Source organism: Microcaecilia unicolor, chromosome 6 (assembly GCF_901765095.1).
Source record: "Microcaecilia unicolor chromosome 6, aMicUni1.1, whole genome shotgun sequence".
NCBI classification, from domain to species: domain Eukaryota; kingdom Metazoa; phylum Chordata; class Amphibia; order Gymnophiona; family Siphonopidae; genus Microcaecilia; species Microcaecilia unicolor.
Genome location: NC_044036.1, coordinates 338,971,644 through 338,984,920, shown reverse-complemented (window position 1 = coordinate 338,984,920; position 13,277 = coordinate 338,971,644). Strand labels below are relative to the sequence as shown.

General features: G+C 44.8%; 1 protein-coding gene across 1 annotated transcript; it reads left to right on the top strand.

The window, feature by feature from the left end:
- The first annotated feature begins 710 nt into the window (after positions 1 to 710).
- Positions 711 to 13,277, top strand: BTBD17 (BTB domain containing 17). Its single transcript, XM_030206686.1, has 3 exons — positions 711 to 806; positions 8,037 to 8,337; positions 11,952 to 13,277. The coding sequence occupies exons 1-3, from the start codon at positions 716 to 718 to the stop codon at positions 13,033 to 13,035; spliced, it is 1,476 nt and encodes a 491-aa protein (XP_030062546.1). The 5' UTR covers positions 711 to 715; the 3' UTR covers positions 13,036 to 13,277.

Genomic DNA, 13,277 nt, shown 5'->3' with positions numbered 1-13,277 from the left:
ATGGCTGTTCAGAATTCAGAACTAAATATTGGACAGTAAATCACCACAGAATACTAAATTAGCACAGCACTAAGCAGGAAGCCCTTTGGACCCCATGGCTTGGGCTCGTCTATTTTTAGCGTCATCCATCTTTCCTGGACTGAGATTTGCGCGATCCGCCGGCAGGGGGCACGATAGCGCATCCCACTCTGCTTCTAATTGCTACTAATCATTTCTATAGCGCTACTTGACGTACGCAGCGCTGTACACTTTCACAATTTATGTTTTCTGTGCCTGGGGGCAATGGAGGGGTTAAGTGACTTGCCCAACGTCACAAGGAGCTGCAGTGGGAATCGACCCAGCCCGCTGCCCCAACCATTAGGCTGCTCCTCCTCCACTCCTTCAATTATACGTTTCTGTTGTAAGCAATAGCTATTGCGTTTCTCTCTGTATCTGCATGCATACATGCGATGTGCAACTGCTCATATGAAGACCGTAGACAGCTTTGCAGCCCCTTTTCCCTGTATCTCCCTTCGCGCCCTTGTGAATACACGTGCAAGTTCAAGGCGCAGACGCGCATAAACTCCAGACCCGTTCCCTTGACAACAGTCCCAGGCGGATTCCACCAATGAGCGGAGAGCGCAGGGGCGGAGAGCCCGCCCCGGAGGACCGGCTGGAGTATAAAGAAGGGGCGCGCGCTCGCTGCTCTCTCGCACCGGCGGAAGGAAGGAACGCGATGAGCGGGGCGGAGCAGCGGGGGATCGGGAGCTGCGGGCGCTGCCTGGCCGTCGCCACCGTCTCTTTGCTCTGCATCGCTGCCCGAGCAGGTAGGGTCGGGGCCTCTGAGCGTGCACGGAGCTCCGGACATGAACCGCTAATCACAAAAAATGCAAATGAACGTGTAAAAAAACCTGATTAGGACCGAGTGAGCGGGGTGATAGTAAGATCTACAGAAAGAGAAGGGTGGATTTGGGAGATGAGAATTCACTTTTGGCTTTTCCAGCCCTGTCCAAGTCTCCGAGGGAGTGACCCTCGGGCTTTCAGATTCCCCGGTGATGCTCAGCTGAGGGCAGAAAGTGTCATTAATATGCCCAGGCCATATAAATATCTAATCGGGTGGGTAGCACCTGTCACGATCGGGATCATTTTTCTGCCACATTGTCTTCCTGCTCCTTGGAAGATTTTTCCTTGTACCTTTCTGCTTTATGGAGCTCTTTATGGATGGCAGTGGGAAGGTCCCAGATGGATGCACATGGCTTGCAGAGCTTTTGGGCATGTAGGTGGTATATAAAAAAATTAAATTACAATAAATAAAAATTACAACTTCCTCATTCTCTCTAGTTCTGTCAGTATTTTCTTGTGCAGCAATGTTAAAAATGTTTTCATACTTTCCACTGGGTGAAAGGTGCTATCTTTTATTATCTTTTTGTGTGTATATATATATATATATATATATATATATATATATATATAAATATTTTTTCTTGTCATCAACCTGTGGCACCTGGTGATTAAACCTCTTGACTGTTTCCAGTTCAGTGCTGCAAAATCTTCTGTAGTAATTCCCCCCCCCCCCCCCACCGTGTCCCAAGTTCCCTATTTCTGTGCTGCAATTAACCATTCTCTCGTCCTTACATTTAAATTCACTTAGTCTTAATCATTTCTACATCAGATTCTGATCTATAAAGTGTGGGACATCTTGGTGTAGTTATAGTTGCTATGTACATTTTTATTTACAGAATGTATTTACAGATGTTTTAAAACAAAGTGTGAAGCAACCTCTTAAGCATCTCATAAGATCCAAGAAATAGACTTTGGAGATACAGGACGTGTGTCCCTTGGAACGGATATTTGATTAAATTGGGATAGTTACCGAGAACAGACTTTTGCAGTCATATGACATGTGGAGACGTATAGCTGATGACCGGGCTAGCTGCTAACCTCCCCCCCCCCCCCCCCCCCCCCGGATTTAATATAGTGCAGGTTAAGTTGCACAGAAATCCGGTCGAATTCTTTCAGCTTAATTAGCTAACAAGCCAATCAGTGCCGATAATTGCAAGTTGACAAGTAATGACAGTAATTGGCATCAATTAGAATTTACCTGCGCAACTGTTTGAGTGTATTCTGTAATGCGTGTAAATTCTAAGGCGCATAGTTGAAAAAGGGGCGTGACCACGTGCATGGAATGGGCAGACCACAGGCGTTTCTAAAAACTATGAGCATTGTTATAGATTACACCTGGTTAGGCGTAGACATTATGCCCACGACTAAATTTAGTCATGCAGACGGGCGCTAGGCTATTCTATAAAATGCACCTAAATTTAGGCATTCTTTATAGAATACTCCTAGGCTTGTTTTTTTTAGGTGTGATATATATAGAATCTAATCCTAAGCGTGAATATTCAGCCAAGATAACCAGCTATCTTGCGCTGGAGATTAATGCTTAGCCGGATTAAGGCTGTTTAACCGTCCGGGAGTTAAATAGCACTAAATATCAGGCAGTGTGCATTTGTATCATTATAGGGTTAACCATGTTGTACTATTTTAAGGATTTTTGGGCAAATACGCTGCCCTCCTCCTTCTGATTATGCCTATAGGGAGAAACAGGAGATGAAGCTCTCAGATAATTTGCTAGGGTCAAGTTTTTTTAAACCTGCCCCAGGAGTCGTTTTTCTTACATATACATAGTAACACAGTAAGTGACGGCAGATAAAGACCCGAATGGTCCATCCGGTCTGCCCAACAGTCGCATTCATTCCCAATTCAGGATTAAATCAACAATGAACATGATGTTATATACTTTGCTGTTTCTGGGACATAGACCATAGAAGTCTGCCTGGCTCTGTCCTTATGTTCCAAGCCCACTCCAGCCTATCCAAATCTGTCTTGTCACTTGCGGGACACAGACCATAAAAGTCTGCCCAGCACTGTCCTTATATTCCAAAATACTGCAGTTTCCCTCAAAGCTCTCTCCAGCCCATCCTCAACCGAATTACTACACCCCCCCCCCCCGACTCAGACCGTACAAGGCAGCCCAGCACTGGCCTTTAGTTGATGCAGCCAGAGTCGTCATCTTGATATGCAAACGCATATTTAAAAAAAAACCCAAATTTAATGGGTTGCATATCATTTTTATTCCAGGCTTTTCTTCTTTCCCTATTTTAAAAGTATCGCATTGAGCTATAGCCCACTTCAAGGACCAGATACCAAGGTTTTCACAATCCTCTGAGAGCTCAGTCATCTAACAGTGAGCAATAAATAGAAATAAAACAAAAGAAAAAGAAGATAAAATGATACTTTTTTTATTGGACTAACTTAATACTTTTTTTTATTAGCTTTAGAAGGCAATACCTTCTTTTTAGGTCAGAAATGAGCAAGGTATTGCCTTCAGAAGCTAGTCAAAAATGCAATATTTTATCTTGCTTTGTTTTATTTCTGCTTATTACCTTTAAAAGTGGACTAATACAGCTACCACTCTGAAGTATTCCTGTCCTTAGTAGATCAGACCACGCAGGGACTTTTCCCGTTCTGCTGCGATGGAAAAGCGCTCCGTGAACGAGGGGAGACAGACATGAGAGGCAGTAGCCAGGGACCACCTCCTCACCTCTTTAGCTCCGTCACTTGTGCCAGTGTCCCCTATTGATACTTGAAGCTGCCTGGAAAGAGCGGTCTGTGCATTTCCAGTGTTCAATTTTATGTCTGGTTCCTATGTGGGCAGAGATTGTAAAAAGGCTTCAGAAGAGAGCAGCTGTTGGCCGGAGGCTTCATCTTCATGAGCAAAAATCAAAACACCCTGAAAAGATAAATCCATAAAATATGTCAGGTAATAGAACTTTTGTCTGTAAATAATAAATGCAATTAGACGCTGGTCACCCAAAGAACACTGGTCGCCGAAGTGGCTGTGCCAGGATCCTGGATGCTCTGGCAGGTAGTCTGAGTGACCACAAGGGGGCTCTCGGTACCTACTACTAGCTTATCATTTCTTTAGTGCTACTAGATGCTCGCAGCGCTGTACACTGGACATAGAGAGACAGCCCCTGCTCGAAAGAGCTTACAATCTAGGACAGACAAACAGGACAAATAAGGGTTAAGGACAAAGAGTAGCAAGATTCCGGAATCCCAAAGAGTAGCAACATTCTGTGTGGAATCCCAAAGAGTAGCAAGATTCCGGAATTCCAAAGAGTAGCAACATTCTGTGTGGAATCCCAAAGAGTAGCAAGATTCTGGAATCCCAAAGACTACTACTACTACTTACCATTTCTATAGCGCTACTAGACGTACGCAGTGCTGTACACTGGACATAGAGACAGTCCCTGCTCGAAAGAGCTTACAATCTAGCACAAACAGGACAAATAAGGGTTAAGGACAAAGAGTAGCAAGATTCTGGAATCCCAAAGAGTAGCAACATTCTGTGTGGAATCCCAAAGAGTAGCAAGATTCCGGAATTCCAAAGAGTAGCAACATTCTGTGTGGAATCCCAAAGAGTAGCAAGATTCCGGAATCCCAAAGACTACTACTACTTACCATTTCTATAGCGCTACTAGACGTACGCAGTGCTGTACACTGGACATAGAGACAGTCCCTGCTCGAAAGAGCTTACAATCTAGCACAAACAGGACAAATAAGGGTTAAGGACAAAGAGTGGCAAGATTCTGGAATCCCAAAGAGTAGCAACATTCTGTGTGGAATCCCAAAGAGTAGCAAGATTCCGGAATTCCAAAGAGTAGCAACATTCTGTGTGGAATCCCAAAGAGTAGCAAGATTCCGGAACCCCAAAGACTACTACTACTTACCATTTCTATAGCACTACTAGACGTACGCAGTGCTGTACACTGGACATAGAGACAGTCCCTGCTCGAAAGAGCTTACAATCTAGCACAAACAGGACAAATAAGGGTTAAGGACAAAGAGTGGCAAGATTCTGGAATCCCAAAGAGTAGCAACATTCTGTGTGGAATCCCAAAGAGTAGCAAGATTCCGGAATTCCAAAGAGTAGCAACATTCTGTGTGGAATCCCAAAGAGTAGCAAGATTCCGGAATCCCAAAGACTACTACTACTTACCATTTCTATAGCGCTACTAGACGTACGCAGTGCTGTACACTGGACATAGAGACAGTCCCTGCTCGAAAGAGCTTACAATCTAGCACAAACAGGACAAATAAGGGTTAAGGACAAAGAGTGGCAAGATTCTGGAATCCCAAAGAGTAGCAACATTCTGTGTGGAATCCCAAAGAGTAGCAAGATTCCGGAATTCCAAAGAGTAGCAACATTCTGTGTGGAATCCCAAAGAGTAGCAAGATTCCGGAACCCCAAAGACTACTACTACTTACCATTTCTATAGCACTACTAGACGTACGCAGTGCTGTACACTGGACATAGAGACAGTCCCTGCTCGAAAGAGCTTACAATCTAGCACAAACAGGACAAATAAGGGTTAAGGACAAAGAGTAGCAAGATTCTGGAATCCCAAAGAGTAGCAACATTCTGTGTGGAATCCCAAAGAGTAGCAAGATTCCGGAACCCCAAAGACTACTACTACTTACCATTTCTATAGTGCTACTAGACGTACACAGTGCTATGCACTGGACATAGAGAGACAGTCCCTGCCCAAAAGAGCTTACAATCTAACAGGACAAATAAGGGATAAGGGAATTACTAAGGTGGGAATGATAAAAATGGGTACTGAGTAAGGGTTAGGAGTTAAAAGCAACATCAAAAGGGTTTGAAGACAAGGGTCCCTATGGGATGATCATGAGGGACCCCTACTGAGGGCCAAGACTGTAGCTGCCAGCTCTGTGGGTTTTGGAGCCATTTCAGATGAGTTTAGCACCCCTAATCATTTTTAAAGTTGCCCCCTATGGCCACAGATATCATTCATCCTTGAGTGAGGTGTGAATGCCAACACCATTTCTTCTCCTTCTATGACACTTTGTGTAGCACCTCCATGTCCGAGGATTCTGGGGCCCTTTTACTAAGCTGCGTAGGCACCTACGTATCACCGAGCGCGCGCCAAATTGGAGTTACCGCCCGGTTACCACATGGCCCTTGCGGTAATTTCAATTTTGGCATGTGTCCGCTACGTGAGTCTGAAAAATATTTTTATTTTCTGCCGCTAGTAACGGACACATGCCAAGTGGCATTTGACGCGTGTAGGTCATTACTGCTCAGATTATTTACCGCTAGGTCAATGGCTGGCAGTAAGGCCTCAGACCCAAAATGGACGCGCGGCAATTTTGATTTTGCTGCACGTCCATTTTCGGCAAAAAAAAGAGGCCTTTTTTATAGGCAGGCTAAAAAAATGGATCGGCGCACAAAAAGCCGCGCCTACACTACTGCAAGCCATTTTAAAGCGTCTTTGTAAAAGGACACATCTATTTTTTTTTTTTTTTTTTTTATTGTGGCAAGACTACAAACCCCAAAATGCACTGGGCATCTTGGGCTGAACAAGGAATGTGCCTGTATTCGGTCTGCTTAGCCACCTCCAGGGCTTCATAAAAGCGTCTGTCATGATGGATGTGGGGTTGAAAGGCTTTTCACCACAAAGATGGAGGGGACGTTCCTGGCTTTCTGAGGGAGAGCCCTGATTTCAGTCCTGGCTTGTCCCATTAACCCTGACATATACTTTTCTCCTGGGGTGCTTACAAGTGGGGAAGGGTCTGCCTGGATTCAATGAAATGTTCATTTTTCTATGCACTGACCTGAAAATGCTCCAGACGGGGCATCACAGTGCCTGCCTCTGGCTTTCAAGTAAAAGAGCCTTTCTCCATTCATTTCTTTCAAGAGAAGGCTCTTTGGGGCTGAAGCCTTTTCTGTGCCTTCACTAAGCTGACTTTTGAAACCAAACAGCAGGGGGGTTGGAGGGAGGGAGATTAAGGAACAAACCAGGCTTTCAGACTCCCTTGCCAGGGGTAGGATTACGGGTCTTTGCTAATATGCAAATGAAAGTGAAGCTTTCAACTCCTGGGCAAGAGCAGAAACAAGTGCAGGCTAAGCTGGGAAGGATTCCTCTGAGGAGCCCAGTGCCCTGATGGGCCCATCATGAGCAGGCGCTAAAGGCTGTTAGTGCCATACTAGCGCCTGCGTTTGCTACTGCCCCATGATCACAGCCCCTGAGCGCGTGAAACAATGCACTCGCAGGCTCTAAATGCAACATGCTAAACCTATTCATCCCCAATGATCAGAGACCAGCACACCAAAGAGTGACTTGCTGGCCGCGGCAAACCCTGCGCCAGCTCGGAGCTGGCGTTAGGGTTTGCAGACCGTTGGGAAGGAATGGTGAGCCCTGTCCAGCATGCATTTGCATGCTAGCAGGCCCTCATTCCCCCTGCCCCTCCCAGGAACAGACGACCCGACTGATGAGCCCCCCCCCCCCCCAGCAACAGGGGGAAGGGAAGGGGAAGACCCCTGTTCTAACAGTCCACTCAGTTTTTCCAGCTCAAATGTGAGCACTAAATGTCTCTAAATTCTGAGAACATTTGGCAGAGGTAAAGCAGATGCCACTCCTCCCCATCCCCCATCCCACGGTCACATTAAGATGACCAGCTGGCTGCACTGTCACAGCCCCAGGTCTGCTGCACTGCATGCATGAACCTATCCTTGCAATTACACTTCCAGGCATGCAGTAGGTTAGAAAGAGAGTTAGCCAGTCCAGCTAAAACTGGAGATGCTGGGAACCTCGCCACAGACACTTCCAGTAGATTAATGCGTTTAATTTTGTGAAACATTACGTAAAGAGAACACAGTTTCACTAGACTCACAGGCTTCAGTATAACTGGGCATTAATACTGTATAAAAGTGTCTTGTTAACATTACTTGCTTGGAGTAATATATTTTTTCTACATATATTGGGGGGGAAAAAGTCCTACAGATATTATAACAGATATACCTTCTGCCTAGCGGGTGCAGTGTTTGCTAGTTCCCATCTAGGTTAAAGGTCATGGACTTTGTTTTGGGTGTCTGCACTTCAGTCAGAATTAACAGTTGGTAGTGGACGCTAGGTTGGGCAATGATTAGCACCCCCAAGAGCGTCTATCACCCATTGTTGCTTCTCTTTCAGTTCAGTGTTTGTCTTCTCCCGCTCCTCCCAAGTTTGATCCGGGTGGTAATGTTCCTGCAGCCATCATTAACCATTCGCTGATGCTCATCCAGCGTTTGCAAGAGCTCCTGAACAACGCCAATACCAGTGACAGCACGCTGAGGGTCCTTTCCAGCGGCTCTGAGGAGGTCAAGGTCTTTCACACTCACCAGCTGCTCCTCAGCCTGCAGAGCGAGGTCTTGGAGAGCCTCTTCTACAACCAGACCACAGTGACGCTTCAGGAACCTATGGACTGCGCCCTTCTCTTTGAGAAGTTTATTAGGTAACACATTCATGTGAACAGTGGACCATATTAGAAGATGACCGGGATGGTAGGAGCAAGAGATAGACTTAGAGAGTCTTTTACTAAGGTGCACTCACGTTTTTGGGCACGCGCTAAACGTTAGAGACGCCAATGCGTTCGTATGGGCGTCTCAACATTTAGCCAAAAAGGTGAGCACCTCTTAGTACAAGACCCCCCCTAAGTGATGAAAGATCCTAAAACAGGGTCCCAAAAAACGAGCAGATCAAAGTGTCATCCAAAGGATTTTATTAGAGATATCGTGTATAAGAAAGTTGCCCGACACAGGCCGTGTTTCACCCACAGAGGGCTGCATCAGGGGCTACAACAAACAAACAAATCAAATTATAAAATATCAAACTCATAAAAACTATATAATATATAAAATTTAAAAACATAAGACATTGCTTTTAAAACATAGACATAGATTATCAACAGTATTATCAACAATAAAAATTTCAAGTGAAATATTAATAAATATAATAAGCACAACAAACATAACACAGAAAAATATAAAATATATTAATATAATGTGCAAATGAATCATCACGTCTCTAGTACCACTGATAGACTAAAACAGAATATATATATATATCTCAGCAAAGCAAGGGCACTGATGCAACCAAAATATAAAAAATATATATATACATAAGCATAACAAGAGGTCAAATAATAAAGGGACATGTACCTAAAATGTATCCTCCCAAAAAGAAGAACTAATAAAAAAATGAAAAATATAAATAAAAAATGTGAAAAAATAAAGAATAATTGATCAAAAATAAATGAACAATAAAAAATAATGAATAACGTGAACACCTCTTAGTAAAAGACCCCCTAAGTGATGAAGGATCCTAAAACAGGTCCTGGTGATGGACACGAGCAGGGAAAAAGGGCCTGGATTAGGGATGGGAGCCAGAAGCTTTTCATTTTGTATCAGATCCGTGTTCACAAGACTTTTTTGTTTTATTTGTTTCCATTTTGTCTGTTTCTAGTAATATTGTGGTGCTCAAAATGGACCTGGGAAAAGATTGACGCTAAGCGTGATTTAGGTGCCCAGCATTATAGAATAACATGTAGACAGATTCGTGCACAAATCCCAGTTGCCATTTAGCGTCAATGATCGGGCTGTTAGCATCCAGTTATTGCTCGTTAATGGCTCGTTTGCCGGTTAAGTTGCACGCGCATCTCGGGATTGTGCCCAAATGTGGGCACCATATATACAGCCTGGGGGTGTGGGGAAAGAGGGTGCACTATTTTCCTGAGTTTGCGCACGCTCACTAGTTTGTGTACACACAGTGGCTCACACGTGCGTGTGGTTCCACTATTGAGAAAGGGTGAGCATTATTTTCACAGTATGCACTTTTTGCTACGTATTGAACGCTATTCCCAGTTACTACTACTACAACTTATCATTTCTATAGCGCTACTAGACGTACGCAGCGCTGTACGCTTGAACATGAAGAGACAGTCCTTGCTCCACAGAGCTTACAATCTAATTAGGACAGACAAACAGGACAAATAAGGGATAAGGACAAAGGGTAGCAAGATTCTGGAATTCTAAAGAGTAGCAACATTCCGGAACCCAAAGAATAGCAAGATTCCAGAATCCTAAAGACTACTACTACTTATCATTTCTATAGCGCTACTAGACGTACACAGCACTGTACACTTGAACATGAAGAGACGGTCCCTGCTCGACAGAGCTTACAATCTAATTAGGACAGACAAACAGGACAAATAAGGGATAAGGACAAAGGGTAGCAAGATTCCGGAATCTGAATGAGTAGCAAGATTCTGTGTGGAATCCTAAAGAGTAGCAACATTCCGGAATCCCAAAGACTACTACTACAACTTATCATCTCTATAGCGCTCCTAGACGTACGCAGTGCTGTACACTTGAACATGAAGAGACAGTCCCTGCTCGACAGAGCTTACAATCTAATCAGGACAGACAGTTAGTATGCACTATTGTTGGTGAACAAAAAACAGAGTCCCCCCCCCCCCCCCCATATTCAGCGATTATTTAATTGGCCAGAATGACTGCTGACCAGTTAAATAGCACTTAACCGACTATCCACCAGTATTCAGCAGGGTAGAACCAACTATCCCCTGTTCCATATCCCCAGTTAGTGGCTAGTAGATAGCTGGTTATATTGCCTGATATAACCAGCTATCCGCTGGTTTAGTGGCCCTATTTGGCCACGTGAAAATGTGGGATATCTTTGGCTGGTTTAAAGATAACCGGGCAAGTCTGAATATCGACTTAGCTGGTTATCTTTAAACGGGCCAAAAATAAACTGGATATTCATTGCTGCTCACCAGAAACTGCCTGGCATTAAATATCAGCCCCAATGCCACGGTTTGTCTGCTCATTTTCAGCTGGTAATGATGTAAAGTGACACAGGATACGTCCCTGCAATCAGCAGCCCATCCCTGTCCTAAATTATGTCAAGCATCATTCTGAAAAAAAAAAAAAAAAAAAACAGTGGATGTGCTCAATTATTGCTCACTTAAAAATATGCAAAGATGGAGGAAAAAGCCTCGGAGGCTTTTCAGCAAAGCAACCTACTCCTCATATCTAAAGTGAGGTTACAAGTTGGCACCATCGTGAACCCACTGTAATCACCAGTTAAGAAACCTCCACCTACTGTGAATGCACACTTCATGCAATCTTAGTGAAATTCATTCACTGCCATTGTTGAGAGCGGGGTAAACCTATCGTGTGCTGGTGATTCCGACAGGACCTGTTCTTGTTTCACTATCGGCTTTGTCAGAGGATCTTGGAAAAGCCCACACTGCAACTTCGTGCTGGGTTTAGTGGGTTGAAAGTTGTGCCCGCAAGAAGTTGCAGTGGGGGTTTTTACCAGATCCCTTGATGAAGCCGTTGTTGAAATGGGTCCCCTCGGAATCGGCAGTACAAGGTAAGTTTATCCCGCTCTCAACAATGGCAATGGAATTGTATTGAATTTTTGCACTGAATTTCATTAAGATTTTATGAAGTGTGCGTTCACAGTAGGTGGAGGTTTCGTAACCAGTAATTATAGTGGGTTCACGATGGTGCCAACTTGTTACCTGACTTCAGATATGAGGAGTAGGTTGCTTTGCTGAAAAAGCTCCGAGGTTTTTTTCCTCCATCTTTGCATGTTTTTGAGTGAGCAATAATTGCGCACATCCACTGATTTTTTTTTTTTTTTTGTGTATAGCAGAGTGTATTAGTGGAGTTGAGTTTTAGGCGGTTAGCTTAGCAGAGTTTAAGAAAGGTTTGGACGGCTTCCTGAAGGAAAAGGCCATAGAATGTTATTAAATGGACATAGGGAAAAATCCAGTATTCCTGGGACAAACAGTACAAAATGCTTTGCTCCGTGGATCTTGTCGGGTGATTGTGACCTGGATTGGCCACTGTTGGAGATAGGGTGCTGGGCTAGATGGACCTTTGCTCTGTCCCAGTGTGGCGATGCTTATGTCTTCATTCTGATACATCCCAGTCCTATCTGTGAGCAACGCCTGGGTTTGGGGACCCCCTTCTGTATTTTGTGACAGTGAGTTGGGGACTTGCAGCTCTGCTATAGCTGATGAGATTTTGTTTTACTCTGCAGGTATCTGTATACAGGGGAGCTTGCCGTACATCCCAACCAAGCCATCCCCCTGCATCAGCTAGCTAGTAAGTATCGTGTGGCTGCCCTTCAGCGAGGGGTGACTGACTACATGAAGAATCACTTGGTCAGTGAATCGAGCCAGGGACATGTTGTCAGCTGGTACCATTACGCCCTGAAGACCGGCGATGAGGGTCTTCAGGAGAGGTGCCTGCAATTCCTGGCTTGGAACCTGTCTGCAGTCATCAGTAGCAGTGAGTGGGTGTCCGTGAGCGACAACCTCATGGTTTCACTGCTCCAGCGTTCAGATCTTGTCGTTCAGACGGAGCTGGAACTCTACAACGCCATTGAGGAGTGGATAAGCAAGAAGAACCCTGATGCGCCCATCGTCGAGAAAGTGCTGCGAACCATTCGATACGCCATGATCTCGCCAATCCACTTGTTCCACATTCAGAAGACGTCGCTGCTGCTGGACAGATATTACAGCCGCGTCCAGGATTTGTTCTTCCAAGCCTTCCAGTTTCATTCAGCTTCACCGTTACACTTTTTCAAGTACTTTGATGTAAATTGTAGTATGTTCGTCCCTCGGAACTATCTTTCCGCCTCCTGGGGGTCCCAGTGGATCATCAACAATCCAGCACGGGACGATCGTAGCACCAGCTTTCAAACTCAGCTGGGGCCCAGCAGTCATGATGTCGGTAAGAGAGTGACCTGGAACCTCCTTTTCTCCCCCCGATGGCTCCCGGTCAGTCTGCGACCCGTCTATTCGGACTCTGTAGCCAATACGATGCAGTCTGTGCGTATTGAGGACGGCAGACCCAGGCTTGTCATCACCCCAGCAATGAGCAGTTCAGATTTTGCCGGTGTCAGCTTCCAGAAGACCATCCTTGTTGGAATCAGAAGGCAGCAGGGGAAACTGTATGTGAAGCATGTCTATAACTTCCATCAGAGTACTGATGAGGTGGCTGACTTCCTCGGTCAGGCTGATTTGCAGAAACGGACCTCTGAGTACCTCATTGACAACTCTCTTTACCTGCACATTATTATCAAACCTGTGTATCACTCACTGATCACAGCCAAGAAATGAGGAATAAGGCTGTGGGTGGAGACTTAGAACTGTGATGGTAGCTGCCTCATTTGGGATCTCGTGAGACCTTTTTGGAAAATGCTGGGGATTTTGTATTTGAATTTTCTTAGAAAGTATCTGACTTTGTAACACTGAGGTTTTTCAATTATCTGTTTGTGCAGTGACTTCTGACAGGCCTCACCTGCTCAGTTTGCAAATTAACAGTTAAGATTTACCCTTTTTGTTACTGCTCTATAAAAGTA